This window comes from Crocuta crocuta, unplaced genomic scaffold (assembly GCF_008692635.1).
Source record: "Crocuta crocuta isolate KB4526 unplaced genomic scaffold, BGI_CrCroc_1.0 scaffold267, whole genome shotgun sequence".
Taxonomy (NCBI): Eukaryota; Metazoa; Chordata; class Mammalia; order Carnivora; family Hyaenidae; genus Crocuta; species Crocuta crocuta.
In genome coordinates this window covers 2,163,909-2,176,450 of record NW_027531899.1, presented here as the reverse complement: position 1 = coordinate 2,176,450, position 12,542 = coordinate 2,163,909, and the positions used below count along the sequence as shown (strand labels likewise).

At 53.4% G+C, this 12,542-nt stretch overlaps 1 protein-coding gene across 1 annotated transcript in view; it reads left to right on the top strand.

Moving 5' to 3' along the window:
• Nucleotides 1-12,542, top strand: part of SIPA1L3 (signal induced proliferation associated 1 like 3) — a 249,360-nt gene that overhangs the window by 185,107 nt on the left and 51,711 nt on the right. The window contains exons 11-13 of the mRNA XM_077773636.1: nucleotides 434-708; nucleotides 8,349-8,600; nucleotides 9,353-9,490. Of these exons, the coding sequence (XP_077629762.1) occupies nucleotides 434-708; nucleotides 8,349-8,600; nucleotides 9,353-9,490 (665 nt within the window). The remainder of the gene's footprint in view (nucleotides 1-433; nucleotides 709-8,348; nucleotides 8,601-9,352; nucleotides 9,491-12,542) is intronic.

Sequence of the window (12,542 nt, the reverse complement as noted above, 5' to 3'; positions counted from 1 at the left end):
GGGGGGGGAGGCAGGCTTCACACTGGCATTTAAATGCCCCAGCCTAAATGACATGATGGTTCCACTCACAACTCAGGTTGTCACCAAAACAAGTCCCAGAGTACACCTACCCCAAGGGGCCAGGAAGTATCAACCTGCTATAGCTGGGGAAGGAGGGAGGCCAGGGGCCTTTGGAACTTATGCACGGCTGCCTCCTGACCACACCGTCTCCGCAAGCTGATAAGCCACACAGCCACACATCCACATCTCGTCTTCAGAAGGCAGGGGTCCAGGCTGAGACTCGGGGGGTGCCTGTGCTTCTGCGCCCTGGCATCACTGGGAGGGATGGGGGTCAGCAGGGTCTTCGGCCCCAAAGTGGGGAAATGTGTACAGGGACCGTCCCAAGCTGGCCCGCAAACAGCTTCTGAGGCTAGATCCTGTCTGTCACCTACAGGTCATGACCAACGGCTGGGAGACGGTGGACATGACCCTGCGGCGGAACGGGCTCGGGCAGCTGGGCTTCCACGTGAAGTATGATGGGACGGTGGCCGAGGTGGAGGACTACGGGTTCGCCTGGCAGGCCGGCCTCCGGCAAGGCAGCCGACTGGTAGAGATCTGCAAGGTGGCCGTGGTCACGCTGACCCATGATCAGATGATCGACCTCCTGCGCACCTCGGTCACCGTCAAGGTGGTCATCATCCCGCCTTTTGACGATGGCACGCCCCGGAGGTAAGGGCACCTGGCCTGTGAGGTGGGAGCCAGGTGGGGGTTGGCTCTTCCAGAGAGCCTGTGTGTGCCTCCCCCCTCCCCCCCCCAGCGCTGTCACTCAAGGCCCTTTCTCAGCAGGAAGAGCCATAATGGTGACCAGGCAAGAGTCCACAACTGTCGGGCACATGCTGTGTGCCTCTTACAGTTGAAGCTCTCCAAATGCGTACTGTCCCGTTTAATGTCTGCAACAGCCCCATGAGGTGGGCACCCTTACTAGTTCCATTTTCTGGATCATGCACACAGCATTGAAAGCAAGTTTCCCCAAGGGCACGCTGCACTGGAGTCACTCCTTCACATACTTATTGCACCCCAACTGCATGCGAGCTCCATTTGAGTGCGGGGGATACAGCAGTGATGAGATGGGGCGCCTGCTCCCTCGATGTTTGTGTTCTAGAGGGAGGGACAGGCAGTAGTTAAGTAGATATGATGCAGGACCAGGCAGTAATAAAGTTTAACAAGAAAATTAAGGGTAAATAAAGGGCCTGCCTCGTGGTGGGAGAGCTGCTTACATTATCAGGAGGGCTACTGGGTAGAAGCAGCCTTGTGGTCTTCTCTGGGCCAGAGGGTCAGAGTGTGGAAGAGGCTCCGAAGGGTGACTGTGAGTGTGTGTGACACATCCATCCATGCAGCACAGAGAGAGCAGTATGGCTGGAACAGGGGTGAGAGGTGGGGGCAACCTTTGGTGGAGGTTATGGACACAGCGACAGGCTCAGTTTTTATTCCACAGAAAGCGGGAAGACAGCGGAAAGTTTATTTGTTTGTTTGTTTTACTGAAACACTTCAAACATAGTAACAGTGTACTGAGCCCCATTTCAGCACTTACCGACATACAACCAGTTTTGGGGTTTTTTTTTCAATCTCCGTACCTCCCTATCTTGGATTAGTTGAAGCAGTCTCAATGCTTAGAATGTACCTCGACTCAAGAACCTCTTAAGAATTATGATGATACTGGGGCACCTGGGTGGCTCAGTCGGCTAAGCGTCCAGCTTCAGCTCAGGTCATGATCTCACGGTTCGTGGGTTCGAGCCCCGCGTGGGGCTCTGTGCTGACAGCTAGCTCAGAGCCTGGAGCCTGCTTCTGATTCTGTGCCTCCCTCTCTCTCTAACCCTCCCCTGCTCACGCTGTCTCTCTCTCTCTCAAAAATAAATAAAACATTAAAAATTAAAAAAAAAAAGAATTATGATGATACTTAAAAATTTTAACAGTAAGTCAGTATCAACTACCCATCTGTGTTTACCTTTCTGTTGTATCAGATCTTTTTTATTTTAATCTTTTATTTACTTTTGAGAGAAAGAGAGAGAGACAGAGTGTAAGCAGAGGAGGAACAGAGAAAGAGGGAGACACAGAATCTGAAGCAGGCTCCAGGCTCCAAGCTGTCAGCACGGAGCCCGATGTGGGGCTTGAACTCACAGACCAAAAGATCATGACCTGAGCCGAAGTCAGACACTTAACCAACTGAGCCACTGAGGCACCCCAGAGACATCTTTTTTAAAACTTTTTTTTAATGTTTTATTTATTTCTGAGAGAGAGAGAGCGTGAGCAGGGGAGGGTCAGAGAGAGAGGGAGACACAGAATCTGAAGCAGGCTCCAGGCTCCAAGCTGTCAGCACGGAGCCCGATGTGGGGCTTGAACTCACAAACCAAAGGATCATGACCTGAGCCAAAGTCGGATGCTTAACTAAGCCACCCAGGCGCCCTGAGACATCCTTTTTTTAAAAAGAATTGTTTTGTTGGGGTGCCTGGGTGGCTCAGTCAGCTAGGCATCCAACCCTTGATTTTGGCTTTGGTCATAATCTCACAGTTCCCCACATGGGGCTCAGGACAGAGCCTGCTTAAGATTCTCTCCCTCTCTCTCCCACTCCCCCCCCCTAAAATTTTTTTTTAAAAAATGTTTTTAGAAGAATTGTTTTGTTAATCAGGCTTCTGTTGTATTTGGTTGATGGGTGTCTTTAGGCTCTCTTAACCTATAAGTCCCCTCCCTCTTTTCTGTTCCCTTTGCAGTTTATTTTGGGAAGAAGCCAGGTCACTTGTCCTTTAGAGTTTCTCACCTCCTGGATTTAGCTACTTGCATCCCCCTGATGTCCTTTACCCTGTTTCTCTAGCACATGAATTTCCTGTAAACTGGAGTTTGATGTAGAAGCTTGATCCAATTCTGGTTAAAATCCTTTCGGTAACACCACTTCCTAGGTGTGTGTCTGTCAAGAGGCACCATGTGTCTGGCTGGCCCTCCATGGGCCTAAGGGCAGTCAGAGGGTTCAGGTGATGCGTCATCAGACATTGTCCCCCTCAGCAGCTACTCAGCATGATTGCCTAGCTCAGTTATTTTGTCATGCATCACGTGGTAACAAGGATGTTCTCAATCCCATCATTCCTTCTTCACTTATTGGCTGAAATTGTTCTTAAAAGAATGTTCCTTCAGTAACTATTTGGCTACTCTGAGGTAATATTTATTATATGAAGAAGGCAAGGTAAGTGCAGCTTTCAAAATAATGAGTTGGTACCCTAGCAACCTCCAGAGGTGACCAGAGACAGAAACAGAGAGAGAGAGAGAGTCACTACCTTCCAAGTGCTGGAAACACAGCTGCACAGGAGGCAGTCAAGGCCTTGGCCCTCGTGACGCTACCGAATGGATCAGGGAAGGCAGACAATAAACAAGCAAATTGGATGATTTCACAGAGCAGAAGGGGGAGGCGGTTGAGCATAGGAGGGAAGGCAGGCTCTACAGGGAGATTACCTAGGTTTGAATCTTAGCTCTTCCCCATAGTAACTATGGCCCTGGGCTACTGGCCTCTTACCTTGTGCTTCGGTTTCTTCATTTGTGAAATGAGGACCGCAATAGGTCCTTTCCCCGAAGGCCGTTGGGAGGTTAGAGAAAAGCTTTATAAAGCACATAGAACAACAGCCCTTGGCCTGTAGGAGGCGCTGTGGAGACACCAGCGGGAAGATACTGGGTGTGAGACAGGGTGGTCAGGGAAGGCCTGAAGGTGAGAAGGAGCCGGAAGAAAGAGGAGGAATTACCAAAGTGAGGACAAAGGCCCTTGGCTTGTTGACAGACCAGAAAGGGGGTCAGGAGCCGAGTGAGCCAAGGGGAAAGCTGAGAGGAGGGGACCCTGAAGACCATATCCACGTGACCTCACAGGGCTGGCGTGATCCTCACTTTACAGATGAGCAAGCTGAGGCCCAGAGTAGACCTGTCACTTGCGCAGGGTTCCAGTACCGGGTACAGCTACTAAGTGAGCGACAAACCTCAAGCCAGGTGTCCGGGCCTCGCAGTTCTCCGCTGCCTGGAAAGCTGTGCGCATGCCCAGTGTGGTTGCTCCGTCCGCACCTTCCCGCGTGCTCCAAGCTTGGTAGGGGGCAGCTCTGGGCACATCGAAACCCTTCAGCCAGGGGCTTGGCCACCCCTCACCCACCTACCCAGTGTCCCGGCCCTGGGACTCCAGTCTAACCCCAGTCGTCCCCTTCTCTCAACCCTCTTGTGGCGCCACGGCCCGGCCACACCCGCACCAGGCTCTGCAGGGGCAAGTCGAGCCGAAGTAAGGCCGCAGGCGAGCTCCCCAGCAGACCCCCCCACCTTGCTTTGTACCCACACCCACACTTGTGCACACCATAAGCCAGCCTGCCTGTCGGATGACTCCAAAACTGGAGGTGTGCGAGAGGCCACAGAGGCGTCTCTGGACCTGCAGGTAGGGACCAACTGAAACAGAAGTGAAAGTCTGCAGGTTCCCTTTTCCAGCTTTGGGGAGGCTCTGGGGAGACCAGGCCAGGGAGGGCGTGACCAGACAGATGAGCCCGGCTCCGTGCCCTCATTAGAAGAGCTATCGTCCTGCCCCTTTCACAAGGCAGCCAGGAAACAGGATCTCCTGTTGTCCTGTTTGCAAGGGCAGGTGTGGGCTGAGACTTGTGTGGTTTTTGTTGTTCTTCAAAGGCAGCGGTGTCTGGCCGACCTCATTTGCAGAGCTGATAATCCCAACTCTGGGGTCTTCCAGCCTCTTGCTGCAGCCCTGGCCTCTTCTGGCTCAAATGGCGAGACAAGCTCTGAGGGGAGAGGCCTGGGCAGAGGTGCTGTCCCCGCCACCAGCCAGGCTCAGCACGGTGTGCGTCTGCACCCCAGGCTCTTCAGACACTGAAGAGGGTAGATTGGGTCATCCGCACACTCCCAGGCCACAGGACGGGTTCTTGAGTGATCCCAGCACCACTGGCCGCAGCCAAGCCAGGCTGGGTAGCTGGGAGACCGTCCCGCAGCCTAGTGAGATGGTCATCATGACCTTGGGCGCTTGTGCAGGCTCAAGAAGGATGCTCTCATCTCACTTTCTCTCTGTTTCTTCCTGATGGGGAAGGTGATCCGGGCTGCTTTTATCCCTGTTAGTTAGACTCGGGGGGTTAGGAACCCCTCCCTGAGAAGGGAGATCGAAACCACACAAGTAAGTAAGCAGAAGAGGGAAGAAAGGAATCTCCGTGGCCTCCAGAAACTAGGCTGTTGGGAACTGAGGACAAGAAGGCAGTGGGGACAAGAGGTCTGTGAGCCCAGGGCCGTCCTCTCAGACGCTGCCTGCATGTGGCTGAGGTTGGAACACAGCATTTAGTGCAACACTATTGGTGGAGCACAAGACTAGAAGCAGCCTACATATCTAACCTTAGAGGACCGGCTGAGTAAATCCTAGGTCATCTGTGTGATGCAGTGGTATTTGATTGTTTACAGGAAATCAAGTGAATTTGTTTGTGCTGAGAGGTCCTGACAAGAAATAGTATCCACTGGGGGGCAAGGAGAGGGGGAACAAGATAGTATTCAGAGCTAAGTGTGCTGTTCTTTTTATTTCTATTTTAAATACTGTTTGCATAGGGTCTCTGCATAGACATACCTGCATAGGATATTTCTGAAAGAATATGCAAGAAACTGGAAGCTGTGGTTGCTTTTGGTGGGTGAAGCCAGGGGACAGGGATAAGGGACAGGAATGCCATTTTATCTCACTTTAATCTTTAAAAACAATTCAGAAAGTAGGGGCGCCTGGGTGGCTCAGTCAGTGGAGCCTCCAGCTCTTGATACCAACTCAGGTCATGATCTCACAGTTGGTGAGATCAAGCCCCACATCGAGCTTTCCACTGACAGCACAGAAGCCTTCTTGGGCTTGTCTCTCTGCACCGCCTCTGCTCACACCAGTGCACACTCACGTGTGCTCGCTCGCTCTCTCTCTCTCTGTCTCAAAATAAATAAATAAGCTTAAAAAAATACAATTCAAAAACCAAATCAACAAAGTGGGTTTCTCAAACTTTACCATGTTTCAAAATCATCTCCAGCAGCTTAGTAAAATGCAGATTCCTGGACCCCACCTCAAAGAAGATTCTGATTCAGGTGAGCAGAGATGAGACCCAGGCATCTGCATTCCTCTGCTGAGTTCTCAGGGTGGTTTGGGTGCTGGTGGTTCTCAGGCCAATGGGGAAGAATTTACTCCAGAGCCTCCATGGAGGTGTGGTTGGACTGGAGAAGATGGAAGGCAGACTTGGCCTCTGAGCATGTGGGAACAGCAAGCAGATTGGCCACAGAATCGGCTGGAGAAGGCAACAGTGTCAAATCCTATTTATTAAGCACGTGGCATGTGCCAGACTTTCTCCTCATGCTCTAGAATGCTTGCAGCCCCCACCATCTTACAGATGAGGAAACTAAGGTTCTGAGAAGGAAATCATTCACCCAGGGCCATGCAAGCCCTAAGTGGAGGGGCTGGGATCTGCACTGGCCATCTGTCCCAGAAGCCCGGGCTCTCCACCACCCTGTGCGGCCTTCCAGATAATTGGATGTTTCCCTCTTTGAGATCATGCCCAAGGGTTCCTGGGCAGTAACTGGGAGAGAAGTCAGAGACCCAAGAAGTCTACTCAGTGGCTCCCACACCACTCTTCAGTGGGCCAGTGTGCATCATCGTTAAAGTTGTGGCCTTTTGAGTCAACTTACTGTAGTTAAATCCAATTTCCACCCTTTACTGGCAGTGTGACTTCAGACAGGTTATGTAACTTCTCTCTAATGTGCAGTGCAGTGGTGATCAGGATTCCGGTTCCCAGCGACAGACAGAACCAACTCAGACTTTGCGAAGCAAAACAGAGAAGCCTTTACTGGCTTCTGTACCTGACAGACTAGGGGACAGAGCAATATCCAGACGGGGCCAGATGCAGGGACTCGGGCGCCCTCACCAGGAATCTTCATCACCTGTCTCTTCTGTGTCACTGTCATTCTCAGGCCATCTCCCACTTGGTAGGAAAAAGATGACCCACCATTCTTCACAGCTTCGGCTTAGGACTCCCCAGTGCAGCAGCCCCAGTGAACTAGATCTTTCCCCCAGGAGTTCCAGAAACCAGTCCAGAGTTGATGCTGTCTCTGACTGGTCGTGTGTAAGGCACGTGACAATCCTGTGCCAGTCATGGTGTCCAGACGGAGAGGAGTTTCTGACTGGCCAGGCCTGGGTGACATTCTCATACCTGGGACCAAGAAGTGGGGTCGGCCCCACAGAGCACACAGACCTGTTCTCAGGAGAAGGGGTGTGGGAGTTGGGCTGGCCAGAGCAGCTGTGTGCCCCGTGGTGCCACAACGGTACCCTCGTCCACCTCTGCGTGGGCCTGGCACTTCTACGGGTTCTGCTAGACATGTGTATTGTTGTCATTCCTCATGTGGTACCTGGTGAGGCATTGGTGTCTGCCATCCTATGGGAGCTAATGTTCCTGAGGAACACAGTGTGCTGGGCCCGGGTGCTAGAGCACCTGCTTGGGTAGCCTTTGAAGGCTGAGTCCCCAGCCACCAAATCCACCAGCTCTTCTGCCAACCCTGAAAGTTCCCTCTAGAGCACTCAGGAGAGCCACAGAGGATTAGTTTCATGAGGGCACGAGAGCTTCCGGGCTCCTCCAGGCTCCGCTCCCACAGCTGCCGGGAGGTGGATTTCGCGAGCGCGGCCCCCTCCTTGGGCTTGGAGCCCCCTCCTGTGCCGCACTGCAGCAGCGGTGGAGAATGCCAGCCCTGCCCGCGGATCTCCCCGCCTCGAGCCCGGAGCACCGCGGTGCGCGTGCCAGCCTGGTCTGGGGGGAGTCACAGGCCGTTCTGCATCTATTTCAAGGTTCTGGATTCCGTGGCTTTTTTTTTTTTTAAACCACCCTGCAAAGTAGGTCACCTGCTCCTCTTCCAGCTGCCTTTGAGCCTCTTTGGAACAAGGCAGATACTATCCTTTGATTCTGAGGGCATCCGCCTTTCTGGCCCTGAGTACCGCTGTGGGGGAAGGGGGGTGGTGCTGAGCCATTCCACGGAGGACACTGGCCCACTTGAGGCCTGGGCTGGGGAGAAGGGAGAGGAAGGAAGGTGAAGAGAGAGTGAGGAGAGGAGATGGGGCAGAGAAGGCCAGGCGGTCAGAGCCTGGGTGCTGGGCCCTGTCCTGACTGACTTCTCTGAGCTGCTAAGTTTCTGACCAATTTGAAAGGGTATCTCCTTGGCCTTTAAAATACGCCTTCATGGTTCAGATGTGGCCAGGAAACCCAGCCCGGTGTGACGAGGCGGCAGCCTCTCCTGGGCCACAGGCGAGTGTGCTGGTGGGCTGGGGCCCTGCTGAGTAACGTTTTTCTTCCCAGGGGCTGGCTGGAGACCTATGACATGAATACCTCGGAGCCCAAGACGGAGCCAGAGAGCATGACCCCCGGGGGCCGGCCCCCCTACCGCAGCAACGCACCCTGGCAGTGGAGCGGGCCCGCCTCCCACAACTCTCTACCGGCCTCCAAGTGGGCCAGCCCCAGCACCCCCGGCCATGCCCAGTCCCTGAGCCGGCCCCCGAGGCAGGCTCCCATGGTCCCCTTCCGGGAGCCCCAGCCCCTGCACAGCAAGAGGTAAGGGCTAAAGAGGGGCGGGGCGCCACCCCCTGTCCCTCCCAGCTACCTCTGTGCTTTGCCCTTTTCTCTCTCTGCCCCCTTTTTTCCAGTCTCCTCCTTCCCTCGGTCTTTCTCCCCTTCTCGTCCTTTCTGCCTCCCTCCCTTCCTTCCCTTAAATTTTCGTTACGAGCCTCTTGTGTGCGGGCCCAGTGCTGGGGAGCTCCAGGTCGGAGGCTGGATACCCACCAGACCATGTATGATTAAAACTATACATTTTTAAAAAGATCAAGGGATGGAGAAAGCACAAAATTCAGGGTAGTGATTGCTTCCTGGGGGAGGGGGGGGGGCAGGGAAGTGGGCGGTGGGAGAGCCCACAGGGGGGCAAGTGTCGGTGCCATTCCAGCTTTTGGGTTGGGTGGTAGCTTTGGGAGTTGGTTTTATTATGATGGAGGATAGCTTGCAGGTAAATTACTTTGAATGTGGTGTATATTTAAAAATAATTTTCCAAGAAGGGAAGGAATCCAGCTTGCAGAGGAGCATCTTGCTTCAGGGCCACGGAAGCCGACCCCCTGCAACTGTAGCGGGGCAGGGAAGGCGGGGGCTCCCAGCTTCCCACCACCCTGGCTCAGCAGCCATCCCTCCATCCTGACGGGAGGGCAGCAGCGAAGCTGGTGGGACCTGGCTGGGCCAGAGGGAAAGGTCTGTCTTCCCTCCTCTGAGGGCAGGGGGTATCCTCACTCACTCCTACCTCTCTCCTGTTTTTGTTCCAGGCCTGTCAGCTTCCCAGAAACCCCTTACACAGCATCACCAGCAGGGGCCGACAAAGTCCCTCCCTACCGACAGCCTTCTGGGAGCTTCTCCACCCCCGGCTCGGCCACCTACGCGAGATACAAGCCATCCCCAGAAAGGTCAGAGTCTCTTCACTCTTTCCAAATTAAGGAATCTAATGAAAGCCGGGGACCCTTCTTCCCCAGGAAACGCACATTACCCTACAAGTTCATTTGCCATTTTCTGGGGTTTCTGGACCCCTGAGGGTCATCAGAGGACCTCCAGGAGGATTGGCTATGTCTGGTAAGATTTAGGGCCAAGCCGCCCTGGGCAGGACTCACTGTTGGCTTTCCTTGTAGCAGAATTTCAGTTGCCTTTTTCTTAACACGTGTATCCCTTGTTTAGGCAAGACCGTCTGCCTGCTAGCTTGGCCATTCAATGACCCCTTCAGCTCCTCCTCCCCAAGACTAGGCTCAGTTTTCCTGGCCTTTTAGGCTTCAGTTTGTCCCCTTGGACAGTCTGACAGCCTGAAGGATGCTCCCAACTCCTCCATGGCTCCCTTGTGCCGTCAGGATAAACCCAAGCTCTCCAGCTGCCCTTGACCCTGGTGCCCTGTGCCCTTCCTCCAGGATCTCCATCTCAGGGGCAGCCCCCATATTCCTTGGTCCTCAGCACAGAGCCGTGGATGGACATCCTGGATGTCTGTCTCCCTTCTTCCTCCCCACTACTGCGGTCCATCCGCAGCCTCTTGAGCAGCCCGGCCCCCCACCCCTTCCTCCTCTCCCCAGTGCCCCACCCTGGCCACCTCCCTGAGCCCCAGGCCTCCATCCCACCTCTTGTGGCCCACCCTCCACCCAGCAACCGGGGGATCTTTCCGTATCAAGCCATGCCTGTCCACTGATCCAAACCCTCCCACCTGTCCCACAGCCCTCAGGACACAGCCTCAGCTCCTCCCCGTGGCCACCAGGCCCCACCCGCCTCTCCAGCCTTGTACGGTGCCACGTATCGCCCTCCTTGGCCACTTGCACTTTCCTGAGTAGGCTGTCTGAATTTCAGAGCCCTCCTCCGTGTTCCTCCCTCTCCGACAGATTCTTCACACTCTTCACCCCACACTCCCCCGTCCTGCCAGCTTGAGCACTGATGCTCCTCCTCTGGGAAGCCTTCCCTGAACCTCCCCCAGCACTAGGTGCTGCCACTCTGCCCCTCAGTTCCCTGTGTATTTCCTGACCGTGGGCTTGAGCACTCTCCATTCTGTTAGCGCAGTAAGGGGAACGTGTGTGTGCCCGCTCATCTTCCAGATCCAGGACCTTCCCGGCCCATCTGTGCTTGACGTGCTGTGTGACACAGGCTGGCACGTGGTACATCCTTGGGTGGAGTGAGTGCATGAGTTTGTTTAAATAAGGCCCCCGCCACAAGAGCAGGGATCCATCCACTGAGCCAGGAGGTCTCAATCTGTCAGCGTGCCTCAGGGTCACCCAGAAGGAGGCCTTGAAACAAATTTCCTCAGCCTCACCCCTGAGGCTCCGACGTGGTAGGTCTGGAGCATAGAACATACAGGATCGATGCTACCAGGCCAGGGAACACACTCTGAGGGCCACGGAACTAAGTCATTGTTGGATTCTAAGCCTCTGCTGTAAAATTGGGTAAAATGTACTTCCTCTTCCTCTAGCCACCACTGTTCAGCTTTCATTCAGCAGAGGGTCTCAGACACCTGCTGTGTGCCGGGTGCACAGAGAACTATTTGAGCTACTCACTTACCAGGGGCTCCTGCGGTCAGTGCTGCTGGCCGTGGGGGAGAGCGCTCCTGGAAACAACATGCGCCCTGACGAACGCTCTGATAGCCTCAAGTCTCAGAAGAGGGAGCACAGCCCAGCCCCAGAGGTCTAGGCTGGCTGCCTGGAGGAGGCAACATTTGAACAGGCCTCTGAGGAATCACTAGGAGTTTGCCCCAGAGAAGAGGGAGAAAGTCATTCTAGGCAGAGCAAAGGCCACAGATGTGAATAAGCACAATGGTGTGGAATGCAGGAGGAATGGAGGGGGAGGGGGAGGGCTGTCCTGGGCAGCCGCAGTGACCGAGGCTAGAAACGGGAGTTGGTGCGAAATGATGGCCAAGAACAGAGCCGGTGGGAATGATGTTACTGATAAGTCCGGGGAGCATTGTTTCTCAAAGTCTTGATGTACCTCCCCTTTATTATTAATCTTTTAAACTTTTCGAAATAAGTATAGATTCACAGGAAGTTGCCAAGAAATGCACAGGGAGCCCCATGAACCCTTCACCCAGCCTCCACCATACAGTATCAAAACAGGGCATTGACGTTGGTACAGTCCACGCAGCTTATTCAGAATTCACCAGTCACGCATGTGCACGCGTGTGTGGTGAGGGTATGTGGCTCTGTGGGGTTTTGTCGTGTGTGTGTTATTATGTAACCACCACCACAATGTACACACTCGACTATACCATCACCGCAAAGCTCCCCCCGCTGCCCTTTTATAGCAACACCCACCCCTCCATTTGGCAACCATTAATCTGTTCTGGATCTCTATTTACTGCTGTTTTATGAATGTTCTATAAAAGGAATCATACAGTATATATCCTTTTGAGATTCTTTTCCACCCAGAATAATTTTCTTGAGGTCCGTTCAAGCTGTTGTATGTATCGATAGTCAATTCCTCATCGCGGAGCTGTCTTCTGTAGTTTGTTTAACTAGCCGTTTGCCCATCAAGGAATATTTGGGTGGCTTCTGGGCTTGGGCTGTTACAAACATTCATACTCCGAAGACACATGAAAACAAATTTTTATTTTCCTGGGATAAATGCCCAGGAATACAATCGCTTGCCAAGATACAGAAACAACCTAAGTTATCTGTTGACAGTTGAATGCATAAAGGAAACGCAGTGTATATACACAGTGGAATATTATGTAGCCTTAAAGAGAGGAAGTCCTGCCATTCATGACCACAGATTCGTGGCTGAACCTGGGGGTTATTACACTAGGTGAAATAAATCCGACAGAAAAAGATAAATACTATATGGTGTCATTTACATGCAGAATCAGAAAAGTAGAACTTGGGGCGCCAGAGTAGCTCAGTCAGTTAAGCATCCAACTCGATTCTGGCTCCAGTCATGATCCCAGGGTCATGAGATAGAGCCCTGCATCGGGCTGTGCACTGAGCCTGCTTGAGATTCTCTCTC